The following is an 18,764-nucleotide window of genomic DNA, read 5'->3' as shown; positions in this document are numbered from 1 at the left end:
AGGATATTTGGAGCTTGGAAGCAAAGTGAAGGAATAAAAGGGGGCTTCACCTATTTTTTGTGACTGTGTTTATTTTTTATCCCACCCTGGGTCATCACAATATGATTCACTGTAAAGTAACCATCATTAGTCTTGTACTCTCCATGTATCAATATCCCAAACAATTACATTTGAGTACAGGCATTGATGAAAATGATCAAAGATGCAGCTCAAATCACCTAGTGAGAAGAATAACAGAATAACAGAGTTGAAGGGGACCTTGGAGGTCTTCTAGTCCAACCCCCTGCTTAAGCAGGAGAACCTATAGCATTTCAGACAAATGGGTGTCCAATCTCTTCTTTAAAAACACCATAACTTCTGGAGGTAAGTGGTTCCACTGGTTGCTCTAAAGTGAATATGATTGTGAGAACCACAGGTGAGTTTTTGTAAAGGAACTAACTGGTTGTTTTAGAGACTAAGCATAAAATATTTGTTTGAACTTCCTAGCAACTTTTCATCTTCTACATTCCAGCCTAGAAAAGTAAATTAGTAGAAAGAACAAAACTGCCTTTACAAATTTTCAAGCATCATGAAATACCCGGAACTTATATATTGAACTATTTAAAATAACAATAATCACAATAACATCAACCTGCTATATTTCTACTGCATGAAGTTAATTCCATATGGAAACATGCTTGCCTATGTTTCATTAACCTAAAACTCATTTGTCAGACATCTGAATGGTTCTTCTCAGAGGCACAATTAAAAAGAGAGAGGGAGAGAGAATGAGAATGAATATCTTTCTGGCAGCTTAATCATTAGTAGCGACACTTTAGCAACTTCTCTGTCTCAGCACTCCGGTTGGCCAAGATCAAAGACTCTTCTGCTTGTGATCTACTGGCAAGACACGCTGGGAGTTTGCAATAGAGGCAAGAAGATAGGGTTGGGGAACTCAGGTTTGGGAATGTCAGCTATGTAGGTTCATTACCCTGAGCTAAGTCTACTTCAGAGAATTGCTGGGAGGCTAAAGCATCATTCTTGGTTTCATTCCCTCCTAATACCTAACATTCCACCATTCTAGGAGAGAGGGAGAATTGGGATGATACCAACATGGGAAATTACCCCTCATAGGGCAGGACAGGGCTGGTACCCTTCAGCCATGGACAGAGCTGGTGTTCAGCAGGTTCTGACCAGTTTGGGAGAACCGGTAGCGGAAATTTTGAGTAGTTTGGAGAATGGGCAAACACCACCTCTGACTGGCCCCGCCCCCCAACTCTGCCTCCCGAGTCCCAGCTGGTCAGCTGGGTCTTCTGTTGCCCTGCACAGGAGAATGGAGCTGGAAAGCAGGTTAAGGTGGGGAGGGAATGGGGATTTTACAGTATCCTTCCCCTGCCACGCAACCAAGCCACACCCACCAAGCCACGTCATGCCCACCAAGCCACACCCACAGAACCGGTAGGGAAAAAAAATTGAATCTCATCACTGTAGTTCCCAGCATCCCTGGGAAAGAGGAGAATCCACTCATTGCTACTAAACCAATCGCTGTTACACTGAGGAAGGGGTCCAGCATCCCACTTCCGAATAATGGGAATGAATCAAAAGAGCCAATTGCCTTTCCAATTCTTTCTCTGCCACGGCTACAAGGCAGAGAGGGCTCGGTCTGCATTGAGTGCTCAGGAAGAGAGAGAGGGTGGGAGGGACAATGAACCACCACCACCCACGCACACACACACTTTGTACTTGTCTTCTGCTGTCAGGTTTTCAACGTGGGATCCAGGAGCAAAAGAGACATTCTACCCAGGATGCAGCAGAAGCAACATGGGAAGAAAAGGAAGGAAAACATGCCTTTTGCATGCTCGTCCCTCCTGGCACCAAAAGCACTTGCTTGTTTTGCACACACACAGACACACAGAATGGCTGCTGAACATTCTTGCTTCCCACCTTCCTGCAAGGAAAGAGAAATGGGGTGGAGGTGGTACATCTTAGCTTATAAGGTTGCCTACGTGTGGTGGCAGGAGAGGGAAGCTTCACCTCCAGGCTGCCATGAGAGAAACTATAGCTCTGCATCAACAGCCCTTCGGGAAGCCTTTTTATACATGTATATATACCTGAGTATATACACACCTGTGAAACTGTAACGGCAGCAAAGATGGGGCAGCTGTATCATGAGAGCGCCATTTCGCCTCCCACTTCCTCTCTCAAACCTCCCCACAGAGCATGACACACTGAATACACAAGGGCCACATTGGTAGCCTACTAGTACAGTGAAGACGTGTGTCAAAGTGACAGGTCTACCTGTCTACTGGGAGACCACTGCACATCTAACAGACCATGTTAGAGCTGATTTATGGCTGCCCCATTCTAGATTCATATTTACTAGAATATCAGTTAGTTCTTATTCTTGCCTACATACTTAGATTTCATTGTATTATTTTACTGTAGGAAAGAGAATGCAAAGACAAGTTGAATATATGGATTAAAGATCTTATTTTACTTGAGGTTTTTTGTTAATTATCTAACAGAATCCTAAGATTGCAATCTAAATATAGTTACCCGAGAACAAGATTGCAATAGTTCTGTTTTAAGAGTAACAAACTCACAACTGAATCATCCTTATTAAATGCAATGGGATTTCCATGTTGGGCCAAGCAGCATTAGTTCTCATTTCATCCAATTCCACGAGAGAAGAAAATCCTGTTTCAGTTGACTTTTGAAAGAGACAAACTTATAAAATGATACAGATCACAATTTAAAATCTGGAGAATAAGTAAAGGGAGGGAAACAGATTGGATGTCCATCTGTCTTAGAGACACATTTCCCTCATAACTCAAAGGCACAATGAAAAAAATGTTTTAAAGAATATTCGTATAAAGAATAAAGGCTTGAATAACAACTTGTAGTCAACAGCTAGTTTTTAAATGAGCTAGTTGAGTCTGAATACTCAAGGAATTCTTTAACATCTCAGATGTTTCCTTTCTCCTGCCTTGATATTCAGTAGTCGAAGGAAAGACTTATGGTCTCTTTTGACCTTAACTTGCAGGGAAGTTGCAGGAAGATGGATGGAGATAAAATATGAGGGTTGTAAAACAATTACATTAAAAAATAATAATCCCACTCCTGTACTTACAGTTCTCTCTGGTTTAAAAACAGCTTCCAACTACTATTTGGGAATTAATTAGGGAGCATTTTTTGGATTTGGGAAGTTATAAGTAAGGATAGGAAAGTAATGTCTTCACAAGACCTATTTCTATGATTAAAACATCCCAAAAAGGGGGACAAAATCAATTTCCAAACCAATGAGTTCTTGGCATTTGGAGACTTGGAATAGCTTGGAGGTGAGAATTTTGAATAATAAACCCAAACCATTACAATTAATCAGGTGTTGGCAAGGATTGTTTGCCGCCCATGGGTCACCAATTGACTCCAACTCTACTACCACTTTTCCCTACATTGTGCAGATGTACAAATAGGCAAAAGAGTTTGGATTGCTTACCACTGATTGTGTTCCTCGTGTGGATGATGTAGTAACTGGAGTGATAGTAATGGTGCTGGTCACTTTGCTTGCTCCAGATCTTGAGGATACATTATTCCTGGGGGACCGAAGGACAGTCCCTGTCAACTCCTCCTTTTCTGACACTACATTCATAGGCCTGACAGTAATTACAGGGCTCATTCCTTCTTGAGCAGTGCTAGGTGAGCGTTTAAACTGAGTTCCTAAGTGGATGTGAATTTTATTGTCCTCCGTTGTTATAATGCTTGCATTTGGATTGTACTGTCGGACTGGATTCGGGACAGTTTGTTTCTCCGGCGTCACTCTAAACACAGCTCTTCCCATGGTCATGTCCTGTGACTCAGGGGATACAGTAATTTCTGTGGGTGCTGCAGAGGTAGATACGGTCATGATCTGAATTGGGGACATGGGCCTTTCCATGAATGGAGACATCTCACTCTCTACAGATTTCTCTCTGGAGAAAGTAGTTAGAGTCACCGGTGACATTGCTCTCTCTGGGCCCATTGGGCTCTCGCCACTTTTCCCTTTTTGGGACATGACATTAGGAGAAGGAATTATGGTGATCCTTGGTTTCTGATTTCCTAGGGTAGGAATAACAGTGGTACTTGAGAAGAAATCTTCGGCTGTTGGGCTGGTGATTTCCAAAGTGGCCGTACTGTTTTCATGATCTGGGGTCACCCGAATATGAAGAGGCTGCCCTTGTTTTGGAGAAAGAACTACTTCCCCAGGACGTTCAGGGCTGGTTTGGATCCTGGCTCCTTTCTCTTGAGTTAGCTGACAGCTGTTGTCTCTTTTTTTCATCCAAGGAATCCAAGATTTTCTCATGGTCAGCTCATTTGCAGCTGGGGGATACCTGTTAAGAACAGACAACCTGTCACTGGGCTTCTTGAGCCCAACCTGCCGAAGGTTGTTCATAATGTGGTTCTCCTCCTGAAAGGATTTCCTAATGAACACAGCAGGTGTTTCTTCTTCTGCCGGTTCACCATTCATCAGATCAGTTTGTACCCCAGTAGATGTCACAGGAACGTCAACCATCCTTCTGCCATTCGTGCTGGGTCTCAGGACGCGACTGTAGCGTTTGGACAGCTCGAGCTCCTTTGTCAAATTCAGCACCTCCTGTCCCATGGCTTTGTTTTTACTTTCTTCTTCCAGAAACCTTTGCTGGAGGACTGAATAATCTACTTGGATCTGGGATAGCTGGTCTTCTTTGTTCATCAGCTCATGGATTTTTTCTTTAAGAGCCTGGACTTCTGCTGTCAAGTCCCTGCATTTAGTTTCTTCCACTCGGAACCTTTGCCTCAGCTCAGCCTCTTGACTCACTGCCTCTCCCTTCTCTATTGCTTTATTTTTAGCAATCTGGAGCTTCATTTCTTCCAGCTGTTGGGAAAGAAGATTAGCTTTGTCCTGCTCGGTCCTAAATTTTCGCTCCAGCTGATCATATTCATCCTCGGTTTTCATCAGGTCTCCCTCAACCACTTCTAACTGCTTGAGACGATTTTTTAGCTTTTCTATTTCAACTGTTAGTTCTTTGATCTTGTTATCTTCTTGTCCAGAAAACCCTGGTCCTTTTCTAACTCGACCTCTGGCAATTTCCCTTTCAACCTCCTCTATACCATCCATTCTTTTCTTTAATAGATCCACTGTACAGCTCAGCTGCAGTGATCTCCCTTCTTCACTTTTTAACTTGTTCATTAACTCCTCCTTTTCCTTAGTCAGATTGGATACCTCTTCCTCCATTTCAGATTTCAGCTTCAAAAATTTTTTACTTTCCTCAATTAGCTTTTCTGTCACTTCCATCACTTTGCTTTGCTCCACCTTAAAGTTCCTATTCAGGCTTTCTATTTTCCTCTCTTCCTGCTTTATTTTATCCGCCATGTTTTTTCTTTCATCCACCAGCATGACGGTAAAAGACTTCAGCTTTGTCAAATCGTCTTTTAGGATCAATTCTGCCTTTTCCAATTTGGTTTCCGAAACCTCTAAGTCTTTTATCCGGATCTTCACTACTTCCAACTCATTGATCAGATCTTTTGTTAAACTCTTTTCCTTCTCCAAGTTCAAACGCAGCTGGGTACACTCCGATTTGCTTCTGCTGAAAGCTTCTTCCAGCTTCTCAAGATCCGACATCCTCTTCTGCAGTTTCTCGACTTCCAGCCTCAGTTCCTTACTCTGGTGCTCCTCCTCTTGCAATTTCTTTTTCAACTCTTTGCACTGAGATTCTGTTTTGGTGATCTCCTCATCTTTGCCTTCCATTTCAAGCACACGCTTGCGAAGGTTTTCCACCTCGGCCATCAAGCTGGAATTCCCACATTCCCCTTTGGCTATTTTGTCTCTCAACTCCTGAAGTTCCTCTTCAGTCTTTTGAAGGCCTTTATTGGTTTCTTCGAGTTCCTCAATTTTGTTGCTTAAGCCCACCAGCTTAAGTCTGAGCTGCTTATTGTGTGACTCTTGATTAGCAACTTTAGCAGTCATCTCCTCATGCTCTTGAGAATAGGAGGCCGTCTTGCACTCAAGTTCAGCCTCCAGCTTCATTAATTTCTGCCCATCTTCTTTTGCTGTGGAATTTAAGACCTTAAACTTGTCTTCTTCTTCTCTCAATTTCTGGGTGAGGTTTTGTATTTTCTGGGTTTGCTGATCGAGCTGTTCAATGTGCAGCTGCCGTTCGTCCACCAGCATAAGTGCAAATGACTTGAGTTTAACAAGTTCTTCTCTGAGCTTATTGAGGCGCTTGGTATGGTCTTTGTCCTTGCGAGCTTGGTAGTTTTTTTCCTGTTCAAGCAGCTTCTTTAATCTAAGAGAAGAGACGGAGAAGGAATGAGTTCAATGTTGCAAGACCTTTTTTTAAAAAAAACAAAACACAACTTATTTTGACTCCCTTACAACAAGCTAACCCATGTTGGTTTTGGCTTAGAATAAAATGAGAATCCAGCCATTGTGGCTGCTTAACTACAATTTATACTTAGCATGCTATGTGAAGCCAATCAGTTCTGCAATGGCAATGATGGGCTGTTTCAGGTTCAGACCGGTTCTAGTGAACCCTCATGAACCATGATCAGTTGGCCCTGCCCACCTGCCCCTGTGCTATCCTCTCTTACATTTCCTTCTTTTGCAGCTCAGCTGGTTCGCACGGCAAAATGGATTACCGCGCCTCAGCTGTTCTACTTACAGGGGAAGGCTAGAAGGTGAAGATGGAGAGGTTCAAATGGGTGTTTATTGAATGGTGCGCGCTCGCTCACAGAACCGGTTTTTAAACCGGTTGCAGCCCACCCCTTTGCAGTGGCCTATCTCAAACCCTGCCTTTTTGCGAAGTTTTGCAGAAGACAGTGAGGATTCAGTTGCTGAGGGTCCTAGAACCAACAGAATTTCTGAGCCGCTTTTCTGGAATGAGGTGTGGGGCATGGAACAACAATGGCCTACGTTGCTCTAGCAGAAAATCTTTCTTGGGACCTCAAGAGAAGGGAAGTACTCCCCCTGGCCCTACCAGACTCTTAGCAGGATTCCATACCATTGACTATTAGGAGGATTCCATACCATTGACTATTAGGAGGATTCCATACCATTGACTATTAGGAGGATTCCATACCATTGACTATTAGGAGGCATCCAAAAACTATTCAGTTCATCAACCTCTTTATGAAGTTTCATACGTTCACCAAGTCTCAAGCTTTATATGAAAATAATTTAAGAAATACTACTTTCATTAAGGACACTACGAATAATTGGAAGATTTGCGAGAAATACCATTTGCCTACAAGCAACAACTGATGGGACCACAAAATACTGTAGATTAAATAGTAAATGGAGAAGCCAAAGTGCTCGGGAACTTTTGAATTCAAAGACAAATACAAAAACCAGGCTTAAGAATTGTTGATAAGGAAAACAAAATCTGGATAGTGGACGTTGTGGTACCTGGAGATAGCAGAAGAGAAGAGAAAATCACAAAATACAACGGCCTGCAAATAGAAGTAGAACAACTGTGACAAAAGAAAGTAAAATACCAACAATGATAGGCACTTTGAATGCAAACCCAAAACATCTGGAGCACCACTTGAACACCATCAGCATCAGACAAAATCACCATTAGTCAATTGCAAAGGGCAGCTGTATTTGGAACAGCTTACATGGGACAATACCTTTAATACCATCCAACAGCAACATCTGCCTATCCCAGGCCCTTGGACAGACTCAATAGGGGAATAAAAATGCTAAATCCAGACTTAGCATCTGGCTGACAGTGCAACCAACCATAACACTAAACAGCAACAACAAGGGATAGTCTCATCAACCCTGAGGTTTGATACTGGCCACTTATGGGGGAACCTTGGACTATGGTATCCTTCTGAACCCTCTGTTAGGATTGGGTTCATAAGGTACTGTTTTGCTAATGGTTCTAGTTGTTCCAACATGGGCAGTTCCAATAAGAGCACATGGAGAGGAACCACTGTAAATTCCACAGGGCTCAGTCTTCTTCCTTCTCGTTCTGAAATATTTACACGAAACACTGCATGAGGTCATGTTTTGGTTTAGGATGAGGTAACCGTTCTGCTAATGATTCTCAGAATTGTTCCTCATGACTGCATGAATGTGCCTTCCTCCAATCCCTAAATCATCAGAAAAATATCTTGGTATATAATTTTTCTGGGATAAGCTCCTGGTTGTCCCTCACTTATACCCATTAGCTAGAGATTTGGGGGGGCAGAGGTTTGTCAGTCTTTTAGATATGTGCAGATGGGCTAACTATTCTTAGAATTTGGGCTAGAAGAGTAAAAAATAGTTGAAGCTATTTTTATGTCAGTTTCCCAATATTCCTAATCAATAAGTGATCCAAGGAACACAATGCCAGGAGTGAGTGGTCACAGTTGGGAATGCTCAAAGATATACCATAAAAGTGACATCAGATTCGGCAAAATGGCATTATCTACCTTCCTCCCAAACTAATAAACTGGTATAAAGCATGGCCACGAAGAACCTCTTGTTGGTAGAAGCAGTAGAAAAAGCTGATATACTCATTTGGAACAGAACCAGAAATACAGTTCTTCATGAGTTTAAAGAAACCATCCACCCACCCACCCATCCATGAACTGTTGGCACAGTGGTTAAAATGCAGTATTGCAGGCAAACTCTGCCCACAGCCTAGAGTTCAAACCCAATGGGCTCAAGGTTGACTCAGCCTTCCAAGATCATTAAACCGAGGATCCAGATTGTTGGTGGCAATATACTGACATTACAAATTGTCCAGAGAGTGCTGTAAAGCACTATGGAGTAGTATATAAGTCTATTCCTATTGCTACCATCCATCCCTCCATCCATTCATAAATATACATAAGAGACCAAACAGAGTTTTTTTGAAGAGCACATACAGTATATGTAGTGATCTCCCAGAAGAATACCCATATATATAACAAGGCTATATAATTCTGATAAGTAGTTAAAAGCAATTTAAAAAAAACAAAAATAAAGATGGAACAGAAAATTGAACAGAGAAACTCTGATGATAGCCAACAAGACTGACATAAAAATGAAACAAAAGAGGAACAAGATGAAGAAAAATCAATAAGCCCTCAAGATTTATAGTAATATCCAAAAAGAACTTGAATGTACTGTTCAGAAACACAGCTTGCAAAACTTGAACAATCTATTTATATCCTGTCTGTATACTTTTTTAAATTAAACAACTCAGGGGGGCAAACATATCTAATACTCCTTCCTCCTCCTATTTTCCCCACAAAAACAATCCTGTGAGGTAAACTGGGCTGAGAGAAAGCGACTGATCCAAAGTCACTCAGCTGGTTTTCATGGCTAAGGTGGGACAAGGACTCGCAGTTTCCTGCTTTCTACCCTGGTGCTTTCTACCCCTAGACCAAACTGGCTCAATATGGAATATTCAGATTGAATTCAAATGTAGAATTTTGATTGAAGAATACAGTCAAGAAGACAGACAAGTGGCTGTCCAGTCTCTTAAAAGCCTACAGTGATGGAGAACTCAGAACTTTGGCGTGCCCTTGGGAAAACCTCACTGTAAGCTTTTAAGAAGAAACTAGACAGCTAGTTGTCCAGAATGGTGTAGGTAGGGTGTGCAGGAAGTTCGACTAAAACACCTTCAAAGTCCCTTCCAATTCTGTTATTGTGTTAGCTAGTCTGTTAAGAACAGTGAAATTACAGAGAGTCGTAAGCTAGAACCAAATCAAAGCACCTTATTTCTTTTAAAAGACAGAATACTACATTGCAAATTGTTAATTTTTGCTCCTCTTAAGTCCCTTAACATGACATCTTGTCCATAAACTGTTGCACAGTATAAATCATTGTATGCCTTTCAATATTGGTTGCTGAGGAACAGCAACAGAAAAAGACAATAGCCTTCACGTCCTGGTGTGAACTTCTTAGAACCATGGGGTCAGCTCCTAAAAGATACTGGATGACACCAATCTTTCATGTAAGCCAACATGGTCTTTCTGAACATTCTTAAGTTAGTCAGGTGCAATTATGCTGGGCCAAATTCTAATGACCCTTATGAACAAATGCCTGATAATAATAAGTATCTCCCAACTTTGCCTCGTCCATTGTTTTCTCATCTACTTCGCTCAGTCTTTCAGGAACAGTTGTTTTTTTTCCTAATCCATCATCCATTCACAACACATGCCCAAAGTATGAGTATTTCTGTTTGAAGGGTGCGGTTATTTATATGGTCCAGGACTAACTGGTTTATCTTGCAGCTCCTAGAACTTTGGCAGCTATTTGCACCTCCCTAATTCGAAGGGATCTTTTTTTCCCCCTCTCATTTTTTTTCCAGGTCTTTCATAACCGTACATTACCACTAAAAAAGACTGCTCCTTGAACTATTTTGTTCATAGACAAAAACATGCAGTAAAAGAATATTTAAGCTTGTCACTGCATTTTCATAAGATTAATCCTTTTCATTTCCCCAACATACTGTCCCTCTTTAATATTCTCAAGTCCAAGGCAGAAAACTTTTTATCACCTTATTTTTTTTCACCTTATCTTTACGTTTCTGCTTGACATTCATTTTGTGGTGTTAATCCAGGTAGTCCTCAACTTATCGCCATCCCTTCTGAAACCAAAGTTACAACTGCACTGGAAAAAAAAAAGACTTAGGACCAGTCGCTGCACTTACTGGCCACTTACAACATTCCCATAGTCATGTGATCAAAATTCAGGCCTTTGGCAATCAGCATGCATTTATGATGGTGGCAGCATCCTGGGGTCATGTGATCACCATTTGGGACTTTTCGCAGCTGGCTTCTGACAAGCAAAGGCAATGGAAATAGCTGGATTTGCTTAACCATCTTGTGATACACTGTAGGAAGTTAGCACCCACCCCTCTCCTAGAAAAACGAAATATTTTAGGATATATTAAAAAGGCAGAATATTTCCCCTAAAAAACTCAGAGAGGCAGAAACTCGGCCCTGCCCCCACAACCATTGTTAACAGGCCACTAAGGCCTGGGCCAGTCTATTCTACATAACCAAGTTCTACCTCCTTCAAGCCATAATAGAAATTGCTCAAAGCCCTTTCATTACATCATCGTCCAGCAAGAATCAACCAAGCCTGGGACTCAAAAGACAACCTACCAAGTTACCCCTGCATGGCCCCGTGGGAATCGGACAACCAATCAGAACACAAGCTCAAAGTCAAAGCCCAGAGAGGGTATAAAACCCAGGGACTCTCGGCATCCCTTCCCTTTTTTTCACCCAGGAGCTCCAAGACATGTGATCCTGTTCATCATTAAACCTTCTTTCCAAGCAACTTCCATGATTCCATGTCTTTTTCCCCACTTAAGAACTGCACCTAGAAGGATATTTCTTCCAACAACACTTAACAACTGCAGTGATTAATTTAACTTGCTTAGCAATGGAAATTCTGCTCCCAAATCTGAGGACTAACTTCATTAATCCAAATCATTACTCCCCATTTTTACTTTCATAATGAAATTGTCTAATTATTTTGATTTCAGTTAATAAAGACCTTTCTCAATTAACCCTTCCCAATAATACAGAACTGTCCCACTAAATCAAATGTTATCATTTGATATAGAAAAGTGTATTCTTGTGTGGCTCCAATTCAGCTGAAAGCTCAGATAAGGGAACTTATTAAAAAAAAAACTGAGTGGAAGCTAATGTTTTCAGTCCTTATTGGACTAAAGGACTAGGTCACAGACCAGCTAGACCATGTGAGAGACATTTCTGGTCTGTCACCAAAACAAATGTCCTCCCTACTCCATGTTCCAGAATGAATTGAAGGAACATATGACAGGATCCATTTTTCTCACTCACAATCTGTGCACAAATGCATCTAAAAGTCAAGAAAGTGTGAAAACCTTCTCACCATTTTCTTCAGTCAAGTATACTGTTGCTTTTGCAGATTAGTTAACAGAAGGATAATTCTCTATATCAGAGGTGGGGAACCATGGCCCCTTTATGACTTATGGACTTCAACTCCCAGAATTTCTGAGCTGCCAATGCTGGCTGAGGAATTCTGGGAGTTGAAGTCCACAAGTCATAAAAGGGCTATCATTCCCCACCCCTGCTTATGGATGGAAATGGAAGTTAGCTATCCAGAGGTTAGCTGGCTTTCACATCACATCCCCATAACCGTCTGTTCCCTGTGCAGCTTTATAGCTAGGAAAAAGGGTTTGTTAGAACTTTTAATTATATCAGTGTTCAAGTTGCATATAATCATTCTTTCTCAAGATTGCCTAATGATGATGGAAGGAATAAAACTGATCTGAATTTAGCATCTGGAACATAAGAACACAAGCAGCATCCTGGCGGATTGGACTCCAGGCCCACTTAGTCCCGCATTTCTCACAGTGCTAGTCTTAATTCTTGTCCTCCTAGCAGGTAACCATCTGCACCAGGAATCTCTACTAATCTCAAAGTCTACCCGTGTCCCAGCCGATTGCCTTCAGAGGCAGCCCCACTGATGGATCACAGAATAAAAGTAAAAAAGACATTAGGCTTATCGCAGGAAGAAAATCAAGCTCACTTACAAATTGTCACTAATTATTTAATGCTATAATTGCACAATGAGTACAGCTTGCTCAGAAGACAAATTACTTTAAGAATGTTTTGAAGCTGCTACCTGAACAGTAAAATATTAATTCAAAATTTTGGACTGTGTGAATCACAAACAGATTTCAATATGGAAAGGGGAAAAGAGCAACATTAAAATTCTTTCTCTCAGGGATAAGGAAAGTGTCCAGGGCAATAAGGAAAAGTTTGGAAAATCTATTCTGCCTTCAAGTGGCATCACTGAGCAGTTTACACAATGTTCTGACATAGTTTTGAAAGGCAGAAATACCATAAAGATTTCTTTGTATCTTTTGGAGGCAGTTCTGAAATACAAAATCTGCAGAAAACAGAAACCATGTATCAGTAAAGAATCAGGCCATATTTTTTTCATTCATATGGAATGTTCATAGTTTTGGAAGCTGACATTCCAATTCAGCATTTCTTTAGTTACCCTGATTCTCTCAAATCAAGCATATTATTTTAGTGTTTAAAAAGAAGAAAGCTTTAAGCCAGAAATCTGAGCACAACCCTAAAGTATGACATTCATTTTAGTGTTTAAATAATTATTATTTGTGGGACAGAACCAATTATCAGGGTTATAAATCATCTGAGTAAATTAAGTGCGATCAGCAGATATGAGTGTTAAAGTTAGAACATTAAAGTTTTAATCAAGGTCCCTAGCTTGAGGGAATTTTACTGCTGTTTAGAGTAGCAAGTATTTCCTGATCAAGCTATTCCAAAATTGGAATTTGCACAGCATTCTTTGTGTCCTTTCCCCCATAAACCTTTTAAACATCTCCACAAAGAAACAAGATGTTTAATTAACTAGTTTGAATGAGGTGAAGAAAGATGGAAAAAGCAGTGAGAAAAACTGTCTGTTGTTCTGGATTTCAACTGTTTGGTTCTTGGTGCTCAGAGAGCATCACAGCCCAATATTGTTAAAATATTTTTAGAGTGACTTTCAGTACAGATAGAGTCATATTCCTTCCTTAGGTTCAAGGCAGTATACATAGATGGGTAGGAGTGTCCCTAGGTTATTGCTCATTTGGCCTTGAATGGGATTCAGACTTGCAGCAAAATGATTATAATCTTCCCTCAGCCTTAAATAACACCCCAAATCTGTCTGAGCAGGAGGAAAAGTGTGTGTAAAATGAAATATGTATGTCGATATTCTTTCAGGCCAGTGGAATTAGAAGTGTTTAAAGTGCCAATAACAAGTCCAGTTACTCAGAAAAATTTCCTGTTGAGACAGTGAAGTAGTTCTACTGACTTCCTCACAGGCATCCATCAGATAAGGTCTTCAAAACAGAAACATGCTTCACCTTTTTAGCTGCATGACCAGAATTGATCAATACCTACAGAGTTTGGGGGAAGATTGAGACACAACGAAAAACTTTCCCCCCAGCACTCAGTGTGAAATGGAAGACTTCATTCTTAATTCACTATCTACATCTTACCAAGAAAGGTCAAAGCCCTCTGCGTAAAACCAAAGCCTCCCACAGATGACGCTGCAAGATATCTTCCTGATCTTCGCCCCGGTTCAAGCAGAAGAGAAAAAAAAAAGTTTTTTTAAAAAAAGAAGCTGCGGCGCTGTTTTGCGCAATCCTCTTTAACAAGCATCTCTCCGTCCTTCCGCTTGCAAAGCTGATTCTCCCTACCAAGCAATCTCATTCACACGCACACACGCCTGCCCCCAAACCCCAAGGTGCACCGGCAGGGAGCAACATTAAAGGAAAACGAGCACGCAACCCTACTTCACCACCGTGCAGCTTTCTTACCTTTTTTTTTTTTAAAGGCTGAGCGACCCTTTCTATTCGCCTTCCCTTGCAAAGTAGTCGGCTGGTGCCCAGGCCCTGCTCTCCAGGGAATTAGCCATCACATTCCAGCCATGTCATCGGAACAACGAAAGGTGAATGTTGTGCAAAACAGCCTGGGACCACTTTACTGGTGATGTCATCCACTCCCTTATACAGCTCATTATTGTGCAGATTTAACTTTGGGCAGCGGGGGTGGAGCCTCTCTACTTCGGGAAGCAAGGGAGAATGTTGGCTAGAGAAAGGTTTTGTTTTTTTTGTTTTTTTAAAAAAAGGAGGAGGGGAAGCACCAGAGAAGTGTGATTTCTCCCACTCACTCCCTTTCCTTCCAAACTCATTGAACTCCGGCCAGTTCTATTTAACATACGTTTAAGCAAAGAAAGAAAATGGAATCACACAACATGAAACAAACCATTATGTCGCTATAAGGGTTCCTAAATGCAGCACAAGGCAGGATGGAACTTGAATAATTTACCCATACTTATGGGGGAGGGACTCATTCATAATAATGCTTTTCTTCAAAAAGCTATCACAACTATGCATTAATGGTCCATGGTTTGAGAATAAAACCAGATTATAACTGGGATAAAAGTAGTTTTCATTCTTTTTTGGCATTTAATAACTGGGAAATAGGAAAAAAAAATCTAGCTAATCAGGGTCATTGCTTTGTCATAGGATAATGTTAGGGTTAGGATTTGCTTTCCCCAATATTATAACTTCTAAGGTCTGGGCAGATGACAGCACCAGCTGGCCTGATTTCTAAAAGATCAGCAGACCTAATAAGTATTAGGATAGGAGACCATGAAGAAATCCCAAGGTACATTACTTGGTACATTAGATGGGGAAGTTGAAAAAGACCTCCCAGAAAAAGCAATGGCATTCTGTGGCTGAAAAGATATACAAAGATTTGTCAATGGTCACTAGGAATGGTGCTATACATAAATTCCTAAATTACCTAAATTCCAAAGTAAAGACTGGTATTAGTTTTCTTAAAGTTCAGAACACTTAACCTATGGGCATACTTCTCTAACAAAAGAAAAACTAGCCAATCCTTGGAATGTCTTGTTGCTTAAAAATGTACATCTTGCAAAGAACACATCTAACCATTCCTAAATTGGTTATTAGGCCTTTTGTGATTAAACTGACCTTTGGACAGATGAGAGTTCTCCACAATTAGGATTCTTTGACACATACTTGTGAGAAGTCTACCTCTAGCTAACAACAGATATGAAAGAATTTCAATTCCTATGAACTAATGGGTTGAGGTTCTCCTCTACCCAACGCCCCTTTAAAATGTCATCATACAGATGTATTGGTTATCTTCCTAATATGTATTTATTGCTTCTTATGAAGTGTCTATCAAAGTGTCCTTTTTTGGACCAAAAAGAATTCAGGCTTTTCATAGAACATAGCACCATACAATATGGAGCACAACCTTTTAGAGCTGAACCTGTTTCACTCTTCTTCCATCAAGCAAAGTAATTTGTCTAAGTCATGGATGTTAACCTCGATCACGTCACATGACATATCGATATGTTTTTTGCTTTTGCAGAGCTGGAGTGGGCATGGCCTATGCGTGATGCATCCAGTCCATGGGCTGCCAGTTTGACACCCCTGGTCTAAGTGTGATAGAGAATGCTCATGAAACAAAATTAAATGAATTTTTCAAGATAACATTGACCAATCTCAACTTTGGAACAGAGATTAGCTGAAATCCATTTTTTAAAAAATAAATAAATTTTCTAGTTCCACAAATGGCTCTACGCGGGGATATCAAACTGGCAGCCTGTAGGCTGGATGCGTCTCGCACAGGACATGCCCACCCCAGCTCCGCGAAGAGGGAAAACGTCATGAAATATCACATGACAGCCACATGACACCGTGAGTTTGACATCCATGCTCTACAGTAAGGGTCTTTCAACTTGGCAAGTTTAAGACTTTTGGACTGCAACTCCCAGACTTCCTGAGCTAACATGACTGGACGAGGAATTCTGGGAGTTGAAGTCCACAAGTCTTAAAGCTGTCAAGTTTGAAGACACCCTGCTCTACAGTTTAAGATAATTAAAACATTATTTTGATGCTGAATGTAAATATCTGTAGCTTTTGTTGAAGCTGCAGTTGTCTAGTTTGTACCCCATTCTGATTGTCATCTTCTCACATTGATTGAAAAGAAAATCTGTGTGCTACAAAAACACTCATTGTGTATCTGTTTGTCTGTCTATACCTAAAATCTGTTAAATACATTTTAAAAAATCAAGAGACCCAATACTGCTGTGAAATTGAAATTGCCATGATGTACCAACCAGATTTATTTGCAAAGTTGTGACCATTGCAGCATTCCCATGGTCATGTGACTGTGATTTCCAATGTTTTCTGCCAGCTCTCCACAAGAAAAATCAATGGGGAAGCTGGCAAGAAGTTGGAAGTAATTCATAATCCCACTACTTTTTTGCCTATAACCTTAGTCATTCTGTTTAGGTAAGTAAATATTGCCTTTTTATTGAAGTCCTTTGCTACTACAGTTGTTTTTCTATCACTTGGTTGAAGCATTGGGGTAAAAAAATATTTAACGTTATTCTAATTGCACCAGACTGTTTCCCTCAAAGGACAGCCCAATGGGCAATAGGATTGTATAGTATACAGTATAATGGTGGGATTCAAATTTTTTACTACTAGTTCTATGGGCGTGGCAGGGGAAGGATACTGTAAAATCCCCATTCCCTCCCCAGCTAACCTGCTTTCCAGCTCCGTTCTCCTGTGCAGGGCAACAAAAGAAGACCCAGCCGATCAGCTGGGACTCAGGAGGCTGAGAATAGATGGGGGCAGAGGCGGTCGGAGGTGGTATTTACTGGTTGTCCGAACTACTCAAAATTTCCACTACCAGTTCTCCAGAACTGTCAGAAGCTGCTGAATACCACCCGATACAGTAGTATAAATATTTGAGCGAATCCTGCATTTTGCGGATCCTGACAGAAAGACTGACACTTAGGACATTCTCTATATAGCAACAAAATTGCAGCAAAAGGAATGCCTTGGTTGCTAAAATTTATCCCCAAAATATTTTGCTGTGCCAAGAAAACATACTGTGGTACAATTTCCCATTGCGACTACACCTGCAACTACAAACCTTAATTCTTGATAAATCTTGACAGAATGACCAAAGATGAGGGGTGTTGGGAATTGTAGTGCCACAATTCCCATCTCCAGATTACACAATTTACTTAATGGGGGGGTGGGGGCAGTAAAAGCTACCTGGCCTCCCCTTTAATGGAAGACATTCACATACCTGTTCTCTTCAGATCATCATTTCAAATATATATTAGGTCAGCAGAAACACCTCTCCACAAATTGCTGACCTCCAATTTCCAGCCTCCTGCATTTTTTCTAGGCTGGCTAGAGATCTTGGCACTTGGAATTCAATAACATCTAAGAGGCCTTAGGTTGCCCATCCCTGTTAAAACTTCAAGACTATGAGCGTTATGTTTAATCTTGCTGGGGTCTACTTTTTAGATATGCAAAATATGGGCCAAGATGAATGACCTGTGCCTCTTACAAGGAAATAGCAACTTTCATTTCTCTTTGCTTTTATACCCCCTCCTTATAGGCAGGCAGGCAGGCAGGCAGCTAATGAAACTACCCCTATCCATGACAACTGCTTGCCAGTAATTGTATTTCTGATTAAACTATTGTTACAGACACAGGAATGTTTTTTTCATGGCTGTCTTAACGCATGGGCCTGATAGGTACTTGCCCATGGGCCAGATGAACATATATATATATATAATTTTATTGACCATTTACATTTTTATTCCTGTGAGTAGTTGTCGTAGGGGCCCCCAATACATTGCTTTACCCGATAATGCTGTTAAGGAGGCCCTGATTTTTTTTTTCTTAGAAAGAGCCTGCTGCTTAAACATTGCTTGCATATCTTTCATAAGATGGGAATACATTCAGTGGATTCCAACCTGACAGTACACTTATGATACACCTACTAAATATGGCTAACTTCGACATTATATTTGTCTGTGAAACATGGCTCAATGCATCTCTCCCCGACTCCATTACCACAGTAAGAGACTATCATGTTTACCGATCAGATCGTGAAAATCGTTGAGGAGGTGGTGTTGCTATCTTCTAAAAAAAATCCTTACATCTAAAAAATATCCAAGTTACCCAGGAGCTTGCTCTTCCTGAGACCATCATCTGTGAACTATCCTTAAATATCACAATTCGATTCTTACTATGTTACAGAGCACCTGATTATGACATCGAACATGTAAACAAGCTAAATACATTACTAACATGGGCTGCATCCTGCCCACATGCTTTTATCTTTCTTGGTGATTTCAATCTACCTCATATTGACTGGACCCTAAATGATTGTACAACTGAAATCATACACACAACCTTCTACAATGCTATTACAAATCT

At 40.8% G+C, this 18,764-nt stretch overlaps 1 protein-coding gene across 7 annotated transcripts in view; it reads right to left on the bottom strand.

Moving 5' to 3' along the window:
- FILIP1 (filamin A interacting protein 1) overlaps positions 1–18,764 on the bottom strand; it is a 98,478-nt gene that overhangs the window by 11,602 nt on the left and 68,112 nt on the right. For all 7 annotated transcript variants that reach the window (XM_026665194.2, XM_026665192.2, XM_026665195.2 and 4 more), the window contains one exon: positions 3,476–6,281. In XM_026665194.2, the coding sequence (XP_026520979.2) occupies positions 3,476–6,281 (2,806 nt within the window). The remainder of the gene's footprint in view (positions 1–3,475; positions 6,282–18,764) is intronic.

This window comes from Notechis scutatus, chromosome 1, assembly GCF_049901735.1.
Source record: "Notechis scutatus isolate UNSWTSFEM ecotype Mainland chromosome 1, rNotScu1.2, whole genome shotgun sequence".
NCBI lineage: Eukaryota > Metazoa > Chordata > Lepidosauria > Squamata > Elapidae > Notechis > Notechis scutatus.
Note: the sequence above shows the minus strand (reverse complement) of the source record. Positions and strands in the feature narration are given on the sequence as shown.